At 39.5% G+C, this 19,235-nt stretch overlaps 5 protein-coding genes across 5 annotated transcripts; all 5 read left to right on the top strand.

Moving 5' to 3' along the window:
• LOC146323202 (olfactory receptor 1S2-like) lies at positions 1-936 on the top strand. The gene has a single exon (XM_084723906.1). It carries the CDS (start codon positions 1-3, stop codon positions 934-936), a length of 936 nt encoding a protein of 311 aa, XP_084580032.1.
• Positions 937-3,594: 2,658 nt separating this feature from the next.
• On the top strand, positions 3,595-4,530 carry LOC146323201 (olfactory receptor 5F1-like). The gene is given in 1 exon segment (XM_084723905.1): positions 3,595-4,530. A coding segment is annotated over 1 exon segment (936 nt).
• Positions 4,531-8,737: 4,207 nt separating this feature from the next.
• On the top strand, positions 8,738-10,560 carry LOC146323200 (olfactory receptor 5F1-like). The gene is made up of 2 exons (XM_084723904.1): positions 8,738-9,639; positions 10,512-10,560. The coding sequence occupies exons 1-2, from the start codon at positions 8,738-8,740 to the stop codon at positions 10,558-10,560; spliced, it is 951 nt and encodes a 316-aa protein (XP_084580030.1).
• Positions 10,561-14,810: 4,250 nt separating this feature from the next.
• Positions 14,811-15,740, top strand: LOC146323199 (olfactory receptor 1-like). The gene has a single exon (XM_084724137.1). It carries the CDS (start codon positions 14,811-14,813, stop codon positions 15,738-15,740), a length of 930 nt encoding a protein of 309 aa, XP_084580263.1.
• A 2,203-nt stretch (positions 15,741-17,943) lies between these two features.
• On the top strand, positions 17,944-18,873 carry LOC146323198 (olfactory receptor 2A7-like). The gene has a single exon (XM_084724136.1). It carries the CDS (start codon positions 17,944-17,946, stop codon positions 18,871-18,873), a length of 930 nt encoding a protein of 309 aa, XP_084580262.1.
• The last annotated feature ends 362 nt before the right edge of the window (positions 18,874-19,235 follow it).

Below are 19,235 nucleotides of genomic sequence, written 5' to 3'. Positions count from 1 at the left end.
ATGGATAATATGACTGTGATAACATTTTTTACACTTTCAGGATTAAATTACACATTGCAACACAGAATCATCCTCTTTACTCTCACTTTACTGTGTTACTTAATAATTTGGACAGTAAATGTTACTGTCATCCTAACTATTATTGTGGACCGAAAACTTCATGAGGCCATGTATATCTTCCTGTGTAATCTGTGCTTTAATGGACTTTATGGGACAGCAGGCTTTTACCCAAAATTTCTCGTGGATCTTCTGTCTCCCTCTCATGTCATCTCTTATGTTGGATGTTTCCTGCAGGGTTTTGTGATAAAGTCATCAATTGCAGGTGAATTATCAATTCTAGCTGTTATGGGCTATGACAGATATGTGGCTATATGTCATCCACTAATGTACAACTCTGTTATGACTATGAAAAGAATATCTCTGTTAGTGGCCTTCTCTTGGTTCTTACCTCTTCTTTGCATATTTAGTAACACAGTGACGATTTTTCAATCAAGATTACGTGGCTCACACATACCTAAACTTTACTGTACAAACTCACTAATTGGTAAATTAGCTTGCTCTACCACTATAGTAAATAATTTTGGATATTTTGTCCTTGCTCTTTACATTGTCCATTATTTTCTTCTTTTCTGGTCTTACATGTATCTGGTCAGAACATGTCTAACATCCAAACAGGGCAGGAAGAAGTTTATGCAAACATGTGTGCCACATTTAGTCTCTTTATTTAATTTTGGCTTCTCTGTGCTTTTTGACTTCATGTATGGACGATTCGGTTCAGGAATGATATCACAGAGCCTTCAGAACTTCATGGCAATAGAATTTCTGTTAATTCCTCCACTTATAAATCCTCTGATTTATGGCTTAAAATTGACAAAAGTTCAAAACAGAATTTTTGGTTTTATTCAAAAACAGAAAGAAAGCATCAGGCTAAAGTAGCTCTGGTGTGTGTTCCCAAATCTTTTTTCTAAAGCATTTTCTAATTGATTCATAATTTTTATGTGGGGTCAAAAGAGGCATAACAACTCCAGTCCAGTGATATACTGAAAAGTTGGGATGCTCTGTAAAAATCAAAAAGCAATAATTTGCAAATAACCTATATACAATTGAATACAGATTGAATATGCTGCTTGTAACATGTTCCAAAAAAAACAAAGACTGTGAAAGGTGTGGAGTGTTAAAACTAACACCTGTTTGGAACATTACACAGGTAAACAGGTTAATCAGTAGCAGGTGACAGTATCATAATTGGGTATGAAAGGGACATCCTGGAAAGGCTCAGTTGTTCACAACGTTCGACAAACGTTCTCTGCAGCGTCTGCAGCTGGAGCAAAATGCTGCTGCTCGCCTTTTGACCAGCACAAAAAAAGGTGACCACATCACACCAGTTCTGGCCTCTCTGCATTGGCTTCCTGTTTGCTTCAGGATTGATTTTAAGATTTTGATGTTTGTTTTTAAGACATTGAATGGTCTGGCCCCCCAGTACTTAGCTGAACTCATCCATTTTCACACATCAGCTAGAGCACTGAGGTCATCAAATGAGTTGCTTTTAGATGTCAAGATATCTAGGCTCAAAACCAAAGGCGACCGAGCCTTTGCGGTGGCTGCCTCTAAATTGTGGAACAGCTTACCATTGTGTATTAGATCTGCCCTGACTCTTGAGATATTTAAGTCATTGCTGAAGACTCATCTCTTCTCGTTGGCTTTTGACTCATGTTGAGCCGAACATTGCTGATTTATGGACTGTTTTATTGAATTTTGTGCTTATTGTGCACTTTATTTTGTTTTCTATTGTTACATTTTTTGTGTACTGTGCACTCTAGTATTGTACTTTTTATTTCTATAGTTGTATTTTAATACTTTATTGCTTTCTAGATTGTACAGCACTTTGGCAAACCTAGGTTGCTTTAAATGTGCTATATAAATAAACTTGACCTTGACCTTGACCATCCTGCACAGGTGCACGTATTACTGCTGTATCATTGACTTTGTTACAGTCACAACCAAAATGCACAAAATTATGGGTCATATAACAGTCCACATTCACAAACACTGGCCATAATGAAAACACAAACACAACAAAGCAGAATGAACCAGCTTAGGCCCATGCGCTGCACTGGTTTGTACTGAAAACCGGTCTTTATTTTCGTTATGATATGAAATTTTCATATACCACCATACAGTGAATAGCCCAAACAACGTCCGGAACGCGTGCGGTGGGAAAGTGTTTCAGCAGGGACGGATTTCACTGCTGCTGCTTGAGCGTGTGCTCTAGGGATGTTCCTGGCAACAAATTTCCCTGCTGATTAAACGCATAATTTAATTTAGACTAGTCAACTAGTTTAACACTAAGAAAACACTCAGAAAGCAGTCAAAATTTAGCAGAATGTATTAATTTATAATGTTAAACACTGTCTGAAAAAATACTGTATGTATTAAGAGCCATTTGAAGCTGTTAATCACAGTCTACAGTCGCCAAATCGTACTTTAAATGCCAGGGAAATGCGCACTACTTTGCACTGTGCAATACAAGCCTTAGACATTAGTGTACAAAACATGACAACAACTCAATAAATGCTTCACCTTTTCAGACCGAAGAGGGTCACTGTGCTGCGGGTAAAGGACCCAGAGCTAATGTTAGCTGCCAGCCTGACACACAGTGTGACTAACATTAGCAGTGCTAGCAGCAGCAGCAGCAGCAGCTCCGCTTGCAGGTTTATGTCGACGTATGTGCTTAATGTGGTCACGTTTCTCCAGTCGAGTGAATATATATCACCGTATTCTGTCACAGTCTACATTTATCTGTCCGACTTTGCTGATATAAACATCCGAGCAATCGGAGCATACGCGCTGGGCGAGAGGGGCTGCCGTCTGACAGTGCTGCACCCCCGACTAGTGGCGGGTGGCTGCATAAAATCTTCGAGACAACAGATAACTGGCATCATGCATGAATGAAATATTGATAAATATCTTAAACAACTAGTATTCCTGATGCCGACTAGTGTGGAATTTAAAGCCAATCAACTCAACAATCACAAAAACCAATAATACTCCACAGACAATGATGTGCCTTGTACAAAACACATACTTAGCTAAATGAAAAAGGGAGTTCCACACAGCAGTACCTTACCAAAACAACATACAGTGCATTCAATTGCTCCAACTTCCTGTTTGGATTGAAGCACTAATTTTTCAGCGTGCAGTTATTATATATTCCATATTCATTTTCCCAATGCTAAACTCACTCTAAAAGCTTCTCACACAGATATGAATTTATTCCTCATCATTAGCATTGTTCTGTTAATTGATCCACCAAACTTCAACACAAACAAACAAACTTGTTTAGTTACTTCTCTCCCACACCACTGTTTGAATTCCCAACTTGTGTTGAGTCATCAGAGAGAAGTGATTTAAACAGAGCTCAGCAGTCGGAGACACCGAGGACAGGATGTTGGCTGCCCTGAAGCTCAGGAGTACGTATGTCAAAGATGTTTCTTTGAGGAAGTATTTTATGATCTGCACATATTGATCAGGTTACAAATGTGTGATATACAAGTTGATTTAAATGAATGAAATTGTTCCAGCTGACATAGTTTAATGGATAATATGACTGTGATAACATTTTTTACACTTTCAGGATTAAATTACACATTGCAACACAGAATCATCCTCTTTACTCTCACTTTACTGTGTTACTTAATAATTTGGACAGTAAATGTTGCTCTCATCCTAACTATTATTGTGGACCGAAAACTTCATGAGGCCATGTATATCTTCCTGTGTAATCAGTGCATCAGTGCACTTTATGGGACAGCAGGCTTTTACCCCAAATTTCTCGTGGATCTTCTGTCTCCCTCTCATGTCATCTCTTATGCTGGATGTTTCCTGCAGGGTTTTGTGATAAAGTCATCACTTGCAAGTGAATTATCAATTCTAGTCATTATGGCCTATGACAGATATGTGGCTATATGTCATCCACTAATGTACAACTCTGTTATGACTATGAAAAGAATATCTCTGTTAGTGGCCTTCTCTTGGATCTTACCTCTTCTTTGCATGTTTAGTAACACAGTGACGATTTTTCAATCCAAATTATGTGGCTCACACATACCTAAACTTTACTGTGCAAACTCACTAATTGGTAAATTAGCTTGCTCTACCACTGTAATAATTCATTTTGGATATTTCATCCTTGCTCTTTACAGTGTTCATTATTTACTTGTTATCTGGTCTTACATGTATCTGGTCAGAACATGTCTAACATCCAAACAGGGCAGGAAGAAGTTTATGCAAACATGTGTGCCACATTTAGTCTCTTTATTTAATTTTGGCTTCTCTGTGCTTTTTGACTTCATGTACGGACGAATCGGTTCAGGAATGATATCACAGAGCCTTCAGAACTTCATGGCAATAGAATTTCTGTTAATTCCTCCACTTATAAATCCTCTGATTTATGGCTTAAAATTGACAAAAGTTCGAAACAGAATTTTTGGTTTTATTCAAAAATAGAAAGAAAGCATCAAGCTAAAGTAGATCTGGTGTGTGTTCCCAAATCTTTTTTCTAATTGAGTCACAATTTTTATGTGGGATCAAAAGAGGCATAACAGCTCCAGTCCAGTGATATACTGAAAAGTTGGGATGCTCTGTAAAAATCAGAATGCAATAATTTGCAAATAACCTATATACAATTGAATACAGACTGAATATCATGCTTGTAACATGTTCCAAACAACATCCTGGAAAGGCTCAGTTATTCACAAACGAGGATATATGGAGTCACCACTTTCTGAAAAACTGTGTGGGCAAATAGTCATTTGGAAGGAATTTAGATTTGACAGAAAGTGTTAAAGTGTGCTGTGGCCTGACGAGTTCACATTTCAGATTGTTTTTATAAATCAGGTTATTTGATTGTCACCGGCACAAAGCATCAGCATCTGTGATGGTATGGAGGTGTGTTAGTGCTCATGACATGGCTAAGTTGCTTATCTGTGCTGATTTCACTTTAAGAATCTAAACAATTAGTGTCCTCAGTTCCCGAAGAGTGGGAGTTAAAAGAAAAGATGATGTAACACAGTGGTAAACATGCCCCTGTCACAACTTTTCTGGAACATGTTGCAAGACATCAAATTCAGAATTAACGTAAATTTACTAAAAACAATAAAAGTTTATCAGTTTGGACATCAAATATCTTGTCTTTGTACTGTAAAATATAGGTAAATAAGGATTTGCAAATCTTTTTCTTTCATTTTAACAGGATGATGTTATATTGGTTTCATGGTCATACCTTTGTATGAAAATTTATCTAGTTATCAAACCACATGCATTTGCTTATTATGGTATTGGATTCTACCATATTTCTGTTCTTCTGTACTTACATTTAAAAAAAAAATGTTTTCAAGCTTCATGTGTGTCAGGTCATAATATTTTGTGATATTTTTTATAAAACATTTCTTTAACCAAATTCCCCTTGTGTTTTTATTCCTTTAAGGATCATTGTAACTGATGATAGTAATAATTTTGAATTTGGATGCACATTCTTCTCTAAATAATTGCTCCTGCCTGATTGTCTGCATGGAGGTGGAATCTAATATTATCTGCATTATGTTGTGATGAAGAAGCCGAGACCATGGATATCTTTATCTGTGTTTATTTGTGACAGCAAAGATGTAAATAACAAAATCCTCTGTCAAAATCCTCCCATGGTGTACAACAGCAAAAGGGCAAAGGCCATGTTGCATTCAATATAGTACAATAAAACACAGAAAAACACCTGACAGCAAAGAGATAAATAACAAAATCCTAAAAAGTTAACTTCTTAATGTAGTCTTATGGCACTTAGTTTACTATGAGAAGAATGTCACTTAGTTCTCTAATGGAGTGCAACAGCAAAAGGGGAGAGGTGAGACAGGAGACACCCCTTTAAAGGAGGGGGACACCGAAAGTCAACATAGCAGTACAGAACTGAGTCTGAAACATTCCACACACTGAATATGGAGTCCTACACAAATTTTGTGTAATTATGATACTAAATATTACAAATGTACTGTATGTTTGAGTCTGTTACACATATTACAGCTGTGTAATTGACTTTGTTACATTCACCCCCAAAGCACACAACATCATAGGTCATATGACAGTCCACATTCACACAAACTGGCTATAATGAAAACACAAACACAACAAAGCAGAATGAACGGAGGGAGTTCCACACAGCAGTACATTACCAAAACAACACAAAGAGCAGCCAAAGAGCGCAACAAGGAAGGAAAAAACATGTCAGATATGCCACTTTGTCTAACACATGAATAACAGCGTGGGAGCTTGGCTCAACCCCTGAATGGACCCAAGATGTGTCAGGGACTCAATCAAATGACACACCAGCCTGATGACTCTGCCAAACCAAGGTATGTTGAGTTCCCAGAAGTATTAGGATCATCTGAAGCAGAGGAAGTCACCAAAGCAGAAGGTGGTGGACTGTCCAGGCCAAGGGATTCATCAATGTAGGACTGGTCACAAACCCATGAGGCAGTGCGGCCATCATCCCAGTGATCAACATTTGAGGGATGGTTCAACCATTGTAGCTGTAGTGTCCAATCCAGACATCTCAATTTTATGCCAATCACATGGAGGAGGGGCATTGGTCACACTAGAGGTAGTGATGGATGCAGGAGCATCGTCATCATCCAAGGTTTCATCCAGGGCCGGAAGTTGACCTGTAGCAGCAGGTTCCAGTGAAGGACATGTTCATTTCCATTCTGATCTCTGATCAGGTAGATATGTAAGATGGGTTTTGCAGCCACTACAGTGTCAACAGAGGCCTTCCACTTGTCAGAAAGCTTATGTTTCCCTCTGACACCTTTGTTCACCAGCAGCACCTGGTCACCAAGAGAAGGATACTGTACAATTCGTCACGACTAACTCCTTCACTTCTCCACAGTCCAGATTATCCTTAGAGAAGATGTCCTGGTAAATTAGCATTAGTTTAGCCACCTGCTGTCTAAATTCATCTGACACTTCACAGACACAAGGTTGATGTCTGCCAATACACAGTCTTTCAGCTGCTAAGACAGAGGAGAAGTGGTGTCTGAGTTGGAGGCAGGGTCAGCACTCTGACCAACCTGTGGCCTACTCACACCCTGGAAGATCCTCCACAAAGACACATGGAAAGACATCTGACACTTTTGCATTGGACCTCACAAGACTCTTTGTTAGTTCCTCTCTTAACTTCCAACCATCGTGACATGCAACCTTGTCAGACATGACTATTCAGTCTACTGACACCCTGGCCTTCCACCTTAGATGCAGCAAAACAAACCAGTCTGATCCGGCGCAACCCATCTACTTCTTTCGACTAGACTCATACCCGAGTCCATATGAGCCAATATGTGACTACATTAACTCGAGAATAGCCAGTTGAGTATCCCCACAAGATCCTCTATTCGTCACTGAGATGGGTAAGGCCGCCTGTCACTTCTGGTTCCACCACCATTTCCGTCACATCCTGTACAGACCAGGAATATCTCCTGAACTATACTCAACTGCAACTAAGCAGGAGATTCCTGACCACGCCATCAAAATTCTCGGTCACTGGTCCTCTCCAGCTTACCTCTCATACATCCAAGATGACATGAAAGACATCAGAAACGCCCAGATGCACCTTTCTGTCTGAAGTTCTGTTGGCGGCTCTGTACACCAGGAGCCTGAGAGAGACGGTACCCCCACCCAGAGTCTCATCCACCAGAAGACTGTCCCACTGTTCCCTGTAACCCGACACCTTCATCCACCTGGTCAACTGTTCCTCTTTTTCTAATTTCCCCCCTCAGTGTTTATACCTGCCAACCATCTGTTCCTGTCCAACCCTGAAACCTGAAACCTGAACTTTGAACCTGTACCTGCCGGTGTCGCAGCCCTTGGCGACAATAAGAGCAGAGAGTCTCCAAAACGTTTGCAGTCATTTTATTTTGGCATGTCTTTGAACACCATGAAACTATAAGTAAAATAACAACAAAAATATAAACACAAAATGTGACTGTTTCACATAATACAATTCTAAACAAATTCTTAAATTTGACAGTAATAGTTTTACACTTACATGAGCATTAACTGGTTTAATCAACTAAAATGTCTGACACGTGTCATTGTCAAATTACAGTGTTGTGCTTGTCTTGTGCTATTGGAGCATCTCTGCAGCCTGCCTGAGCTTCCTTGAGTCTGGGGAGGAGGGGGACAAGGCTAAATAACTCACTTCAACATCTATTAAACAGGATTTCAACCTGTTTAATATACAGTGCATTCAATCGCCCCAACTTCCTGTTTGGATTGAAGCACTAATTTTTCAGCGTCCAATTATTATATATTCCATATTCATTTTCCCAATGCTAAACTCACTCTAAAAGCTTCTCACACAGATATGAATTTATTCCTCATCATTAGCATTGTTCTGTTAATTGATCCACCAAACTTCAACACAAACAAACAAACTATTTTAGTTACTTCTCTCCCACACCACTGTTTGAATTCCCAACTTGTGTTGAGTCATCAGAGAGAAGTGATTTAAACAGAGCTCAGCAGTCGGAGACACCGAGGACAGGATGTTGGCTGCCCTGAAGATCAGGAGTACGCATGTCAAAGATGTTTCTTTGAGGAAGCATTTTATGATCTGCACATATTGATCAGGTCGCAAATGTTTGATATACAAGTTAATTTAAATGAATGAAATTGTTCCAGTTGACATAGTTTAATGGATAATATGACTGTGATAACATTTTTTACACTTTCAGGATTAAATTACACATTGCAACATAGAATCATCCTCTTTACTCTCACTTTACTGTGTTACTTAATAATTTGGACAGTAAATGTTGCTCTCATCCTAACTATTATTGTGGACCGAAAACTTCATGAGGCCATGTATATCTTCCTGTGTAATCAGTGCATCAGTGCACTTTATGGGACAGCAGGCTTTTACCCCAAATTTCTCGTGGATCTTCTGTCTCCCTCTCATGTCATCTCTTATGCTGGATGTTTCCTGCAGGGTTTTGTGATAAAGTCATCACTTGCAAGTGAATTATCAATTCTAGTTATTATGGCCTATGACAGATATGTGGCTATATGTCATCCTCTAATGTACAACTCTGTTATGACTATGAAAAGAATATCTCTGTTAGTGGCCTTCTCTTGGATCTTACCTTTTCTTTGCATGTTTAGTAACACAGTGACGATTTTTCAATCCAAATTATGTGGCTCACACATACCTAAACTTTACTGTGCAAATACACTAATTGGTAAATTAGCTTGCTCTACCACTGTAATAATTCATTTTGGATATTTCATCCTTGCTCTTTACAGTGTTCATTATTTACTTGTTATCTGGTCTTACATGTATCTGGTCCGAACATGTCTAACATCCAAACAGGGCAGGAAGAAGTTTATGCAAACATGTGTGCCACATTTAGTCTCTTTATTTAATTTTGTCTTCTCTGTGCTTTTTGACTTCATGTACGGACGAATCGGTTCAGGAATGATATCACAGAGCCTTCAGAACTTCATGGCAATAGAATTTCTGTTAATTCCTCCACTTATAAATCCTCTGATTTATGGCTTAAAATTGACAAAAGTTCGAAACAGAATTTTTGGTTTTATTCAAAAATAGAAAGAAAGCATCAAGCTAAAGTAGCTCTGGTGTGTGTTCCCAAATCTTTTTTCTAATTGAGTCACAATATTTATGTGGGATCAAAAGAGGCATAACAACTCCAGTCCAGTGATATACTGAAAAGTTGGGATGCGCTGTAAAAATCAGAATGCAATAATTTGCAAATAACCTATATACAATTGAATACAGACTGAATATCATGCTTGTAACATGTTCCAAACAACATCCTGGAAAGGCTCAGTTATTCACAAACGAGGATATATGGAGTCACCACTTTGTGAAAAACTGTGTGGGCAAATAGTCATTTGGAAGGAATTTAGATTTGACAGAAAGTGTAAAAGTCTGCTGTGGCCTGACGAGTTCACATTTCAGATTGTTTTTATAAATCAGGTTATTTGATCGTCACCGGCACAAAGCATCAGCATCTGTGATGGTATGGAGGTGTGTTAGTGCTCATGACATGGCTAAGTTGCTTATCTGTGCTGATTTCACTTTAAGAATCTAAACAATTAGTGTCCTCAGTTCCCGAAGAGTGGGAGTTAAAAGAAAAGATGATGTAACACAGTGGTAAACATGCCCCTGTCACAACTTTTCTGGAACATGTTGCAAGACATCAAATTCAGAATTAACGTAAATTTACTAAAAACAATAAACGTTTATCAGTTTGGACATCAAATGTCTTGTCTTTGTACTGTAAAATATAGGTCAAAAAGGATTTGCAAATCTTTTTCTTTCATTTTAACAGGATGATGTTATATTGGTTTCATGGTCATACCTTTGTAGGAAAATTTATCTAGTTATCAAACCACATGCATTTGCTTATTATGGTATTGGATTCTACCATATTTCTGTTCTTCTGTACTTACATTAAAAAAAAAATGTTCTCAAGCTTCATGTGTGTCAGGTCATAATATTTTGTGATATTTTTTATAAAACATTTCTTTAACTAAATTCCCCTTGTGTTTTTATTCCTTTAAGGATCATTGTAACTGATGATAGTAATAATTTTGAATTTGGATGCACATTCTTCTCTAAATAACTGCTCCTGCCTGATTGTCTGCATGGAGGTGGAATCTAATATTATCTGCATTATGTTGTGATGAAGAAGCCGAGACCATGGATATCTTTATCTGTGTTTATTTGTGACAGCAAAGATGTAAATAACAAAATCCTCTGTCAAAATCCTCCCATGGTGTACAACAGCAAAAGGGCAAAGGCCATGTTGCATTCAATATAGTACAATAAAACACAGAAAAATACCTGACAGCAAAGAGATAAATAACAAAATCCTAAAAAGTTAACTTTTTAATGTAGTCTTATGGCACTTAGTTTACTATGAGAAGAATTTCACTTAGTTCTCTAATGGAGTACAACAGCAAAAGGGGAGAGGTGAGACAGGAGACACCCCTTTAAAGGAGGGGGACACCGAAAGTCAACATAGCAGTACAGAACTGAGTCTGAAACATTCCACACACTGAATATGGAGTCCTACACAAATTTTATGTAATTATAATACTAAATATTACAAATGTACTGTATGTTTGAGTCTGTTACACATATTACTGCTGTGTAATTGACTTTGTTACATTCACCCCCAAAGCACACAACATCATAGGTCATATGACAGTCCACATTCACAAAAACTGGCTATAATGAAAACACAAACACAACAAAGCAGAATGAACTAGTCATTTGAGCTTCCATTCAAAAGGATAAGAGAAGTAGAGATCCATTTGTTGCCTTTGCAAAAACCCATAATACTCCACAGACAATGATGTGCCTTATACAAAACACATACTTAGGTAGATGAAAAAGGGAGTTCCACACAGCAGTACATTACCAAAACAACACAAAGTACGACCAAAGAGCGCAACAAGGAAGGAAAAAACATGTCAGATATGCCACTTTGTCTAACACATGAATAACAGCGTGGGAGCTTGGCTCAACCCCTGAATGGACCCAAGATGTGTCAGGGACTCAATCAAATGACACACCGGCCTGATAACTCTGCCAAACTAAGGTATGTTGAGTTCCCAGCAGTATTAGGATCATCTGAAGCAACAGAGGTCACAAAAGTAGAAGGTGGTGGACTGTCCAGGCCAAGGGATTCATCAATGGAGGACTGCTCACAGACCCTTGAGGCAGTGCAGCCATCATCCCAGTGATCAGCATTCGAGGGGTGGTTCCTTTGTTCGCCAGCAGCACCTGGTCACCAAGAGAGAGATTCTGATCTTTGACCCATTTGTTGACGTCTCTGCTCAGCTGTGCAGTTCTTCAGAGGACTAACTCCTTCACTTCTCCCCAGTCCAGATTATCCTTAGAGAAGATGTCCTGGTAAGTTAGCATGAGTTTCGCCACCTGCTGTCTCAATTCATCTGACACTTCACAGACACAAGGTTGATGTCTGCCAATACACAGTCTTTCAGTTGCTAAGACAAAGGAGAGGTGGTTTCTGAGTTGGAGGCAGGGTCAGTAGTCTGACCAGTCTGTGGCCTACTCACACCCTGGAAGATCCTCCACAAAGACACATGGAAAGACATCTGACACTTTTGCATTTGACCTCGCAAGACTATTTGTTGGTTCAAGGATTTTTATCGGGACCTAGTAATCACAGCACATGGTAGCCACAACCCATCCGATAATTATGTCCTCAGGGACTGAACGGGAAGAGGTGGGTTTCATCATGATAGTGCTTCCAGGTGACACAGGGGCCCTACTGGGCAACTTCCCCATACCAAATGCTATTGCTGTGGAGCAAGGTTGACAGCCTACCATAGCCTTACAACATCAACCTTGTTGGGCAGGTCAGGACCGGACTAATGGGTTATACAACTGAGCAACTGAAGAAACTGCTCACACCTTGTGTCAGACAGGGATGGTGCAAGGAACTTGCAAGCAGTTGAGGCACAGTCTGTAAAGTCTGCAGTGTGCATGGGGTGAGGGGTGATGGTTGCCTGTCCTTTGGCTAGTAGCTAGGGAAGCGCTGCACAAGGACTGAACTTAGTTAAACAACCTGATGAACACCAAGCTTGGCAGCTTTTGGGAGCTGGAGCAGGGGCAGCAACAGGAGACGGAGACAAGGGAACAGACTCATGCACCACCTTTTGTTGTATTTGCATTTCAAGGAGTACATATAAATATAATTATAGTATTTAACATAATAATAATAATAATAATAATAATAATAATAACAAATCAGAAAATTACTGTGATATTTTACCAGAAATTAAGGAAACCTATTAAACCAAAGTTCTTGCTATTGTGACAGCAACAACACAGCCATGGTGTTTTCCATTGAAACTTCCATTCGAGGCCAGAGGGCTGTACTTCGAAGGAAGCTCAATACAGCCAGGCTGTATTTGCCTGAGCTGGCACGACAAAACCTAAATCCCCAGTCAGAGGTAATGGGTATCACCACAATGGTTATCCACTTGCTTTGTTAACTCTGGCTTTCTTCTTCAGACTCCATGCGCGCTCACATTAAAAGGGGCATTTGCGGTGTCCTTTGACTCCTCTTATGCACACAGTGAAGCAATCACAAGCCACCCACTTCAGTCGAGATGAACAAGCTGTTATAATGAAGAGTTGTGGAAAATATTAAAAATATATCACTGCAAAAAGCAGCACAGTTGCTGCAAATAAGGCAGGAGAAGAAGAATGCTGGCAGAAAATTACTGATCAACTGAATGTGATCTTGATGGTGTCGTTTATTTCTAACATGGCAGCTGCACATTAATCTTCATACAGCAGATTTAAAAATGATGCTGTTAGTCTCTTACTGTCCGAAGGCGAAGACGAAGGCAGAGCCCCTCTGGAGAGAGCCTCTCTGGGGGATGGCGGCATGGACGACCAGGAGGCTGGCAGCAAAGATGATACCCTTCAGGGGGACAAGCAGAAGGCCGGCAGTGAAGGCAAAGATGGGACCCCTCTGGAGGCCTGCGGTGAAGAAAAAGGTGGTGGGACCCCTCTGGTGGCTGGCGGCGAAGGCAAGACCCCTTGGGTGGATGAGCAGGAGGCTGGCAGCGAAGACAGTACCCTTCTGGAGGCCGGTGGCAGAGATAAGGGTGGTGAGACCCCTCTGGTGGCCCGTGGTGCTGGTGAAGATAAAGGCGGGACCCCTCTGGTGGCCTGTGGTGCTGGTGAAGATGAAAGCGGTGGGACCCCTCTGGCAGCCGGTGGCGCTGGCGAAGACAAAGGCGGTAGGACCCCTCTGGCAGCCGGCAGCGCTGGCAAAGACGAAGGCGGGTACCTGCAGGAGACCAGCACTGAGGAGATGAAGCAACCTTCAGGTCACCTGGTAAGGCCAGGGGGACTGGAGGCAGCTGCAGCTTAGGATGGGCAGGAGGTCCTTGTGGCCCAGCCAGGGCTGGAGATGGCTGCAGAGGTGACAGCCCAGCTTGAACAGGAAGAGGCTGTGGCGGTGACGACCCAGCCAGAGCAGGAACTGGCAACGGCTGCGGTGGCACCCCAGTCGGAACAGAATGTGGCTGTGCCGGCCCAACTGGGAAATGAGGTGGCTGCAGCGGCCCAGCTGGGACAGGAAGAGGCTGCGGCAGCCCAGCCGGGACAGGAAGAGGTAGCAGCGGCCCAGCTGGAGCAGGAGCTGGAGGTGACTGCAACGGCGGCCCAGCCAGAGCAAAGGACAGGAAGTGATGGCGGCACTGGCCCCACTAAGACAGGAAGTGGAAACAGGAGATGGCTGCAGCTCAACTGGGACAGAAGATGGTGACGGAGACTATTCCAGAGCAGGAGCTGGCGACGACTGCAACAGCGGGCCAGATGGAGCAGGTGATGGTGGTGGCACTAGTAATTTCTGGATGTGCAAACATCTCAAACCAATACAAATTTAGTCTGTATCACTGGTATTACTCTATTAATTGATCCACCAAATATTAACTCAATTAGTCACTTCTGTCCAGCACATCTGCTTGAATTCCCAGATTGTGTTAAGTCATCAGAGAGAGATGATTTAAACAGAGGACAGCAGCATGGCCCGAGACACTCAGGACAGGATGTTCGCTGCTCTACAACTCAGGAACATGTATGTCAAAGATGTTTTTTTAAGCTGACACTTTAGAATCTGTACATATTGATCAGGTTACAAATGTGTGATATACAAGTTAATTTAAATGAATGAAATTGTTCCAGCTGACATAGTTTAATGGATAATATGACTGTGATAAGATTTTTTACACTTTCAGGATTAAATTACTCAGTGAAACACAGAATCATTCTCTTTACTCTCACTTTACTGTATTACTTAATAATTTTGATAGTAAATGTTGTTCTCATTATAACTATTATTGTGGACCGAAAACTTCATGAGGCCATGTATATCTTCCTGTGTAATCTGTGCATCAGTGCACTTTATGCAACAGCAGGCTTTTACCCAAAATTCCTCATGGATCTTTTGTCTCCCTCTCATGTCATCTCTTATGTTGGATGCCTTCTGCAGAGTTTTGTGATATACTCATCATTGGGAAGTGAATTATCAATTCTAGTTGTTATGGCCTATGACAGATATGTGGCTATATGTCATCCTCTAATGTACAACTCTGTTATGACTATGAAAAGAATATCTCTGTTAGTGGCCTTCTCTTGGCTCTTACCTTTTTATTGCATGATCAGTAACACAATGACAATTTTTCAATCAAAATTATGTGGCTCACACATACCTAAACTTTATTGTACAAACTCACTAATTGATAAACTAGCTTGCTCTGTCTCAATAGCAAATTCTAGCATTGCATATGTCAACGTTGCTATTTATACTGTTCATTTTCTATTTCTTATCTTGTCTTACATGTATCTGGTCAGAACATGTCTAACATCCAAACAGGGCAGGAAGAAGTTTACGCAAACATGTGTGCCACATTTAGTCTCTTTATTCAATTATTGCTTTGCTGTGCTTTTTGATATAATGTACACAAGATTTGGTTCGAGAATGATATCACAGAGCCTTCAGAACTTCATGGCAATAGAATTTCTTTTAATTCCTCCAGTTATGAATCCTCTAGTATACGGCTTAAAACTGACCAAAATTCGAAACAGAATTCTTGGTTTTTTTCAAGAACAGAAAGAAAATGTCTAGTCAAGTAGCTCCAGCTTTTGTTTTCAAATCTTATTTTCTAAAACATTTTGAAATTGATTCAGAATATTACTGTATGTGTGATTAAGAAACGGCAAATAACACAGGTGTATTTGGACTGTATCTGTATTTGTGCAAAACATTAATAAAAAAATAATGCAATGATTTGGAAATCTTTTTCAACCTCTATTCAATTGGATACAGTACAAAGAACAGATATTTAATGTTCAAGCTGATAAACCTGCTGTTTTTTGTAAATATAGATTCATTCTGAATTGTTTCTCTTTGTTTGATTGTTTTCTTTTTGCATGTGTATTTGGAAAGTAAAAGAAAAATGGTCCTTAAGGGACGTCCCTGCTTGTTTCAGCAGGACAAGGCCAAGACACATTTTGCATGTGTTGAAAGAGTGTGGCTTTGTGTTGAAAAAAATGAGTATTAGACAGACCCTACTGCTATTTTGTTGGCATAAACATATCAGCTCGCTTGCGTGCTGTGATACACACTCTGTAATACACAAAATTACACAAAGGTTAGCCAACAGGTATATCCAGCCAGCTCTGATGTTAGTCCAGGTACGTCTTGTTCACTGTGTGTGTTCGAGAGCATTATTGTTTAATCCTCATTTTTCTGGATCCCAATAAACATGCAGACACAAACACTAGCGCTGCTCCAGCTGTCATGCTGACTGCTCTGTTAAAGACAATCTGACAGCTGTTATTCCATCCCATGCCCACTTTGCAGGTCTATTGAGATTTATTAGGGCCTTTTAATTATAATAATAATTCATTATTCCTTATTAGTGAGATTAACTTTACACACTTGTAACTTCAATGTTTACACTTTATTGCTGATAGAAAATATGTTCAAAGGGCACTTTACTCATCCACATTATGTGGGCAAAGACATAAATGAAGGTGTTTTGTTATTGTGGAAATGTATGTGTGTGCTTCAGCCAAACACACCGGTTGTACCACAGACGTTGCACTTCAACCTGATTTTAGCCGGTCTGAAGTAGCATAGAAAATGCACCGTGCCACGCCTTTGTTTTGCACTCATTTTTCAACCTCCCACCCATGGCTGCACAGATCAGGCACAAGTTCATTTGTTATCTTGCAGATGTGGAAAAAATGGCAACTGCACTGGTGCAAGATAGCAAATCCACCTGCGCCAGCAGCACAATGGCTTTGTGCCAGTGTTAGACAGAGTCACTGATGTCTAAATAAAGGTTTCAGGCTGAGAAATGAGTCGCACGGAATTGGAACAGACATCCGCACAGATCAAAATCAGTGTTTCTGTTTTGTAAGACACGTTAATGAAAAACATGTTAGACTCACTTTTGGTCGAAACTGTGGATCAGCCTGAACACAGTTGTCTATAGAGTCTATGGGTCATACAATCAGACAGGTTGTAAACAAGCTAGCAACTTAGCCAGTTTCTATTTATTCATAAGTAAAACTGTCAACAAATGTCAAGCTTTACCCTCCATTGCTACACATATGTGGTGTACAATAGCTGTGTCAGTTTACTACTCGTGACTCTTCTCAGCAAACAGAAGCAGTTTTCATTTTTCTATCTGACAAATGTTGTTTTTGTTGATTAGAAATGGCAGTAGCTAACAGGTTTTGTCAGCTACAGCTATTGAGCATGAGCTAATTAAATACATTGTAGGTTAGCCTACTTTTTGTGTTTTTAACTGATTCACTTTAAAACAAGAACCCTGTTAAAACATGCAATTTATAGATGCAAACATGATATAATGAAAGAAGACTGGGGTGAAACTACATTTTCATTTTTGACATTTACATACAAGGACAAGATACTTAATGTTCAAACTGATAAGCTTGTTGTTATTTACATTCAACAGCGCTATCAAATGCATGACAGTTACTAAAATTAAAACATCACTGGCATTACACCATTAATTAATCAACCGAATATGAACTCAAACAAACTGTTAGTTACTTCTCTTCAGCACTACGTGAATTCCCAGATTGTGTAGAGTCATCAGAGAAAAGTGATTTAAACAGAGAACAGCAGTCAGACACTCTCAGGACAGGATGTTCACTGTCCTACAACTCAGGAACATGTATGTCAAAGATGTTTTTCTAAACTGACACTTTATAATCTGCACATATTGATCAGGTAACAACCCTTTGACATAAAAATAAATTTAAATGAATGAAATTGTTCCAGCTGACATTGTTAAATGGATAATTTGACTGTAATAACATTTTTTACACTTTCAGGATTAAATTATTCAGTGCAACACAGAATCATTCTCTTTATTCTCTTTTTACTGTATTACTTAATAATTTTGATAGTAAATGTTGTTCTCATTATGACTATTATTGTGGACCAAAAACTTCATGAGGCCATGTATATCTTCCTGTGTAATCTGTGCATCAGTGCACTTTATGCAACAGCAGGATTTTACCCAAAATTCCTTGTGGATCTTCTGTCTCCCTCTCATGTCATCTCTTATGCTGGATGTTTTCTGCAGAGTTTTGTGATAAACTCATCTTTTGCAAGTGAATTATCAATTCTAGCTGTTATGGCCTATGACAGATATGTGGCTATATGTCATCCTCTAATGTACAACTCTGTTATGACTATGAAAAGAATATCTCTGTTAGTGGCCTTCTCTTGGTTCTTACCTCTTCTTTGCATGTTCAATAAAACAATGACAATTTTTCAATCCAAATTATGTGGCTCACACATACCTAAACTTTACTGTGCAAACTCACTAATAGCTAAACTATCTTGCTCTACACCTATAGCAAATACTAATATTACATTTCTGAACTTTACTATTTATATTGTCCATTATTTATTTCTTATCTGGTCTTACATGTATCTGGTCCGAACATGTCTAACATCCAAAGAGGGAAGAAAGAAGTTTATGCAAACATGCGTGCCACATTTAGTCTCTTTATTCAATTTCGGCTTTGCTGTGATTTTGGATTTAATGTACACACGATTTGGTTCGGGACAGATGCCACAGAGTATTCAGAACTTTATGGCGATAGAAGTTCTTTTAATTCCTCCAGTCATGAATCCTCTCATATATGGGTTAAAACTGACCAAAATTCGAAATAAAATTCTTGGTTTTATTCGAGAACAGAAGGAAAGTGTCTAGCCAAGTAGCTTTAGTGTTGTTTACCTTTTTTTTCTAAAACATTTGAACTTTTATTCAGAATTTTTTTTTGTGGGATTAAAAGAGGCAGAATAATAAAAGTTGGAATGCTGTGTAAAACTTAAATAAACACTGACTTCACTGATTTAAAAATAAGCTATATTCAACTGAATACAGTACAAATACAAATTGTATGCCTGCAACATGTTCCAAAAAAACAAAGACTGTGAAAGTTGTGCAATGCTCAAAAACACCTTTTTCAGAACATTCAAAAGGTGAGCAAGTTCTTTGGTATCAGGCAACAGGATTATGATTTTGTATAATGGGGCATCCTTGAAAGACTCAGTTGTTCACAGACATGTATG

The sequence above is a fragment of the Lutjanus erythropterus genome, chromosome 8 (genome assembly GCF_056507025.1).
Source record: "Lutjanus erythropterus isolate fLutEry1 chromosome 8, fLutEry1.hap2, whole genome shotgun sequence".
NCBI classification, from domain to species: domain Eukaryota; kingdom Metazoa; phylum Chordata; class Actinopteri; order Lutjaniformes; family Lutjanidae; genus Lutjanus; species Lutjanus erythropterus.
This window is presented reverse-complemented; position numbering and strand designations above follow the sequence as displayed.

Bases quoted from the DNA above. Each gene is read 5' to 3' on its own strand.
- LOC146323202 (XM_084723906.1), top strand. From the start codon at position 1: ATGGATAATATGACTGTGATAACATTTTTTACACTTTCAGGATTAAAT.
- LOC146323200 (XM_084723904.1), top strand. From the start codon at position 8,738: ATGGATAATATGACTGTGATAACATTTTTTACACTTTCAGGATTAAAT. The intron at 9,640-10,511 runs TCAAAAATAGAA...GTTCTTCTGTAC, and splicing joins AACAGAATTTTTGGTTTTAT to TTACATTAAAAAAAAAATGT.
- LOC146323199 (XM_084724137.1), top strand. From the start codon at position 14,811: ATGGATAATATGACTGTGATAAGATTTTTTACACTTTCAGGATTAAAT.
- LOC146323198 (XM_084724136.1), top strand. From the start codon at position 17,944: ATGGATAATTTGACTGTAATAACATTTTTTACACTTTCAGGATTAAAT.